Source organism: Polistes canadensis, unplaced genomic scaffold (assembly GCF_001313835.1).
Source record: "Polistes canadensis isolate GaletaPanama2010 unplaced genomic scaffold, ASM131383v1 scaffold_19, whole genome shotgun sequence".
Lineage (NCBI taxonomy): Eukaryota > Metazoa > Arthropoda > Insecta > Hymenoptera > Vespidae > Polistes > Polistes canadensis.
The window spans coordinates 377254-383321 of record NW_014569566.1 but is presented as its reverse complement, the minus strand read 5'-3'; the positions used below and the strand labels follow the sequence as shown (position 1 = coordinate 383321).

The 6068-nt window shown below is 28.2% G+C and overlaps 1 protein-coding gene across 1 annotated transcript; it reads left to right on the top strand.

Moving 5' to 3' along the window:
- The first annotated feature begins 360 nt into the window (after positions 1-360).
- Positions 361-4943, top strand: LOC106793858 (alpha-N-acetylglucosaminidase). Its single transcript, XM_014761116.1, has 14 exons — positions 361-522; positions 790-953; positions 1033-1211; positions 1300-1518; positions 1628-1855; positions 1979-2042; positions 2127-2272; positions 2367-2451; positions 2544-2693; positions 2955-3097; positions 3315-3474; positions 3612-3802; positions 3960-4351; positions 4558-4943. Exons 1-14 carry the CDS (start codon positions 444-446, stop codon positions 4650-4652), a joined length of 2295 nt encoding a protein of 764 aa, XP_014616602.1. The 5' UTR covers positions 361-443; the 3' UTR covers positions 4653-4943.
- Positions 4944-6068: the final 1125 nt, after the last annotated feature.

Here is a 6068-nt window from a genome sequence, read left to right as displayed (position 1 = left end):
GTATTCAATCGAACAAATTTCAAATTATATATCCATAAGATAAAAAAGATGAATTTTATTTGTTAGAATATAATACGAAGATAATAATATAATACGTTGATTAGCGTTAAAATGTTTCCATTTGGTTTCTTCTTGTTGATTGATCTGAATGAACTAATGTAAGTGAGAATGAATAATAAATAAGATTAGAAAGAGACAGAAATCTTTATCACTGAGTCTGAGAATGTGTAATTGCATCGTTTTAATATGATTCAATTCGTCATTCGTTAGATAAGAATTGTATGATATATATGTTCTTATCTCTCTTTCTCTTTCTCTTTCTCTTTCTCTCTCTCTCTCTCTCTCTCTCTAATTTCCTTCTTTTATTTCCCGTCTCTGTTCCACTTTATTTTCTTTCATCATAAGTCCAGTCTACAATCGAGAGTCGCCGGTTATCGTTCAAGATGACCGCAATAATTTCATGGATCTGTTTTTGCGCGTTGCTTTCAGGAATTCGTGCTAGTCAACATTTAAAAAAAGACGGTTAGTACAAATATATATATACATATATGTGTGTGTGTGTGCATTGCTTATACAATTAATTCGTTTCGATGAAAATAATAATTTACTCGACGGTAAATTTTGATTCAGCTAAAACAATAATTTTGTTTCTTATTTTCTATGAATAAAAATTGATTGAAATAATTGAGAAAAATTTATTTGTGTTAATAATGAGAGAATAATTTGAATATTTCATACTTCGTATTATTGTATATTTGTTTTGTCAATTTTATCAGACGAAATGAATAGGATTTCAGAATACATTGGGACACTTGAGACCAAGAACATCGTCAGAGGTTCAAGAAAAAACAGTGAAAGATTTGATTGAAAGATTATTGGGAAAGGATTTAGTTAATTTATTCGATGTTCACGTTGATCCTGATCTCGGTCCATCGGAAAAAGACACTTTTCAGGTATCAATTGTTCATTTGAAACGATTCAAATAACTAATGAATTAGTATAAACATTTGAAATGAATATTTGAATTAATAGATAAAGAAAAATGATCTTGGTGTAATAGAAATTCGTGGTACTTCTGGAGTGACCGTAGCATGGGGTTTGCATTATTATTTAAAAAATTATTGCAACGTTCATATTTCCTGGGATGGAAATCAAATTGAGTTGCCTCGTACTTTACCGGATGTTCGTGTCACAATTACGTCAAATGATAGGTTGCATATTCGAAATATTTGCATAGTCGTTTTAAAGAACAAAATCTAGGACAATTGTTGTTAATTTATGTATTATACAAATTTTCAGATTTAGGTATTATCAGAACGTATGTACGTTGGGTTATAGTTCAGTTTGGTGGCAATGGGATCAATGGGAACAAAATCTCGATTGGATGGCCCTTAATGGGATTAATTTAGCTTTAGCATTTATCGGGCAAGAAGTAATCTGGGAAAGAGTTTATCTCGAATTGAATTTAACCAAAGATGAGATAGACGAGCATTTTGGTGGTCCTGCTTTTTTACCTTGGTAAGAAATTCATTTTTTTTTTTTTTAATTATTGTAAGACATTTCTTCTGTAAAAAAAAAACACTAAACAAAAATAGAAATCATTGAAATGATTTGATTTGAACGAAAGGTCTAGGATGGGTAACATTCGTGGATTTGGTGGACCATTGACTGATCATTGGAATTACAAAAGTTTACGATTACAACATCGTATCCTTCAAAGGATGAGAGGACTCGGAATAATCCCTGTATTACCTGCTTTTGCTGGTCACGTGCCAAGAGCCTTTGCCAAATTATTTCCAAACGCCAAAATGACCAAGATAGATAGCTGGAATAAATTCGAGGACAAATTTTGTTGGTAAAATTGATTAATATAAATTATTACACGCAAAAATATGAATTTTTATAGAAAATAAAAAGAAAATAAAATGTTAATTCGATTAACATTTCGTCAAAATGATGTTCACGATTATATTTTCAGTCCTTACTTATTGGATCCCATGGATGAACTGTTTCAAACTGTTGGTGAAATGTTTTTACGTGCGGTATGTTATATACATTATAAATACAAAAATAATAAATAATATAAATATATCATATTTTTTCTCTCTTTCTAAAACATTTTATAGTACATCGAAGAATTTGGAACGGATCATATATACAATTGCGATACTTTTAATGAAAACGAACCTGGTAGCAGTGAATTAACTTATTTAGGAAATATTTCGAGATCGATATTCTCCGTCATGAATAGCGTAGATCCTCAAGCTATATGGTAACAAAATATATTACAATAAATATTAAAGAAAATAAAAAAAAAAAAAGAAAAGAAACGAGTATATGAAATTTTGGAAAAAAATGTTGTCAAGGTTGATGCAAGGATGGTTGTTCGTTCATGAATTAACTTTCTGGACCGAGCCCAGGGTTAAAACATTTTTAACTTCGGTTCCAATAGTAAGTAAAAACAAAAGGAAACAATTAATAAACAATTAAAAAATTCAATAATGTGTTTTGTAAAGTTTCTTCTAATATTTACTAATTATCAGGGGAAAATGATAGTATTGGATCTACAATCGGAACAATTTCCGCAATACGGAAGATTAAAATCATATTATGGTCAACCATTTATTTGGTGTATGTTGCATAATTTTGGTGGTACTTTGGGAATGTTTGGTTCGGCAGAAATTGTTAATAAAGTAAGTACGAATTAATTGTAATAATATTTAACAATTAACGAGTTAAAAAAGAAAACTATGATGTAGATGATTAATAGAAAAACAGTGTTACACGGAATCTTAAAATTTCACGCAATCTTTTTAAGAACTCCATAAATTTGTCTTCAGACATATTAATATTATTATCATTTGTTTTTGTTTGAAATATATTCAATAAAATATTTCTACAATCATAAGAATTCTGTGAACCGAAAAAGTGTGTATTTAAATATATGTTAATAGCAAGTGTTCGAAGGAAGAAATATGGCAGGTAGTACAATGATAGGAACAGGTCTAACACCAGAAGGCATTAATCAAAATTACGTCATTTACGAATTAATGAATGAAATGGCTTATCGTCGTGATCCCGTTGATCTTGATTTATGGTGAATAAATTATTTTATATCTAACAACGAGACGGTCAATAAAACTTGTTTTCAACAGAATCAATTTTCTCATGGAGTATTACAAGTATGCAAAATTAGAAAAAAATCTGAGGTGGATCTCATTGACCGTATCTTTGTAAATTATATTTAATCAAATATATTTCTATTACGTTCGTTCGAGAGATCATTTAATTTGGAAATGTAAAACAATTTTCAGGTTTGGAAATTACGCTATTCGTAGATACGGTGCATGGAACGAGTATGCTATAAAAGCTTGGAAAAATCTCGGTAAAAGTATTTATAATTTTGTCGGATTACAAAGGATTAGAGGAAAGTACGTTGTTACCAGACGCCCCAGTTTAAAACTTTCCCTATGGGTAAGAAAAAAATCCTCTGTTCATTCAACGAATAAGAACAAAGTTCAATTGATTTTAATTCAATCCTTCGAAGGTATTTATTTCGTTGTTAATAAACCAACGAAATTACTTTGGTTTTTTCTTTTTTTTTGTTTAAGACTTGGTACGATCGTGAGAAATTTTTTAATACTTGGAATACCTTTATGATGGCACGATTTGGAAGATGTAACAGTACATTGTATAAACACGACGTGGTCGATTTAACAAGACAAGCTTTACAATTGATAGCCGATCAAATTTACATTGACGTGATTGATTCGTTCAATCAAAAAAATCTTATAACACTTCGGTAATAATATACAACATTTGTTTGTTTTTTTTGTTTCCATCGTTCTTATCGTTTCAAACTTTAAACGCGTATCGAATTGAAATATTTTATCAATATAAATCAAAAAAAGCAAAATACAATTATTTTGATTATATTTATTCTTATTGTTTAACAATAGATCGCATTCAACATTGATGCTCGAATTATTTGACGATCTCGAAATGATTCTAGCATCGAGTAAAGATTTTTTATTAGGCAATTGGTTAGAAGCAGCAAAAGCAATGGCGGAAATTGGTAATTTAAAGGAAATCAAATTTTACGAATACAATGCCAGAAATCAGATCACTTTGTGGGGACCAAACGGTGAAATAAGAGATTACGCTAACAAACAATGGTCCGGTGTAATCGTCGATTACTTTAAACCACGATGGAAAATTTTTCTCGATGCTCTGGACGATACTCTGTCGAAAAAAATCAAATTCAACGTTACCGAAATCAATGAGAAGATTTTTCGCGAGGTCGAGGAACCCTTTACTAAATCAAACAAAATTTATTCGAATCAACCGAAAGGTTAGTATGTCTTTTTTTTTTTTACAATTATCTTTACCATATCTTCTCTCTTTTTTTTTTTTAGAATATAAAATTATATATGAACGTTTGAAAATTGTATAATAATTGATTGTAAATTTATTGTAAAATATTGGTTCGAACTTTGAGTATTAGAATTCTGTTTCGAATTCTTTTATTTCTAATTTCGTTATGTCTTTTTAATTTAGGTGATTCTATCGAAATTGCAATGGAAATGATATCCAAATGGTATAAACCGAATCAAATGAAAATTCGAGGATTGAGAATATCGTCACGAGTTTGATACGAATTCATCAACTTATATAATTAGAATTGAATTTCGTTGATTATTTAATATATTAGTCAGTAATTATTTTCATTTCTGAATAATCTAACGAGAAATTTTCATGAATAATTTCGTACTCTGTAAATGTGTTATAAAAATTATTAATTTCTAAACAACACAATATGTACGTACCTTTTCTATTGTAAGATAAATCAATTTCGGCAGCAGCTTCCTTGTAATAAAATTTGTACCTAAACAAACTGGATTGAAAAAGAAAAAAAAAAAACAAGAAAAAACTAATTAAACCAACACCTGACTCTCGTAATTATTTCGTTTCTTCATATATTAAGAGATAACAATACAGTACAACGAACGGTCTAATTAAAATTACAAATTTCGATGTAGACAAACGTTGAAATGATAGTTCGAGCAAATAGAAGAATATCAAATCATTTTCATTTAATTTTTACTTAAATATTTTTGAAACAAAAAACCATAATAAATATTTAATTATTCTTTTTTTAACCAAGTATAAATCGTCGAGTATGATAATAAATGAATAACAAAAATACGTACGATTATTAGAAACAAACGGAACAGATATAATAAAAAAGAAAGTGAAATAAAAAAAAAATAATTCACCGTCAAAAGTTATCGTTTTCACGATCGATTAATAACAAATAATTATTATACGATTGTTAATATACAATAATATATGGCAAGTAAAAAAAGAAAAAAAATTCTCCTCTGGAAAGAGAAGAACTAATTAAAATGTATAGTTAAATAAATACAAAAAGAAGTAATAAAAAAATTAATAAAATAATAATAATAATAATAATAGACCGTTTATAACACACACTTGTCGCATTCGTCTAATCGCTCGATGATAACATGGAAATATAATTTTAATTTCATATTTCACACGTACATGCGCAAATCATATACATATGTATATATATATATATATGTATATATATCTCTTACATAATATAATAATATCTTTCTTCTTCTTGGTTTCTTTTTTCTTTTTATTTTTTTTTTTTAACGCGTGTATGTGTGTGTATATATATAATAAGATTTTTGTTTAGAAAGATAGTGCTCATCTAAGTAGAACGTACAAAATATGTTGTGCATTTTATAAGAATAAGACTTCGGAGAACGTTTTCGAAAGAGACATCTACGAATTGAAATGTACATGCTTGTTTAATCGTTTGTATAGAATTTTTTTTTTATTTTTTTTTTTTTTTTTTTTTTTTTTTTTTTCCTTTTTTTTTTTTTTTTTTTTCGTCTGTTCCTCATTACTCTTAAATATCATCGATTGAATAATACCCGTAAGAACGTTTCCACGGAAATAAATATTCACGAACGATCGCTCAAATTACATTTTCTCGTGTGTCACTCGAGATAAAGTTTTTTTTTTTTTTTTTTTTTTTT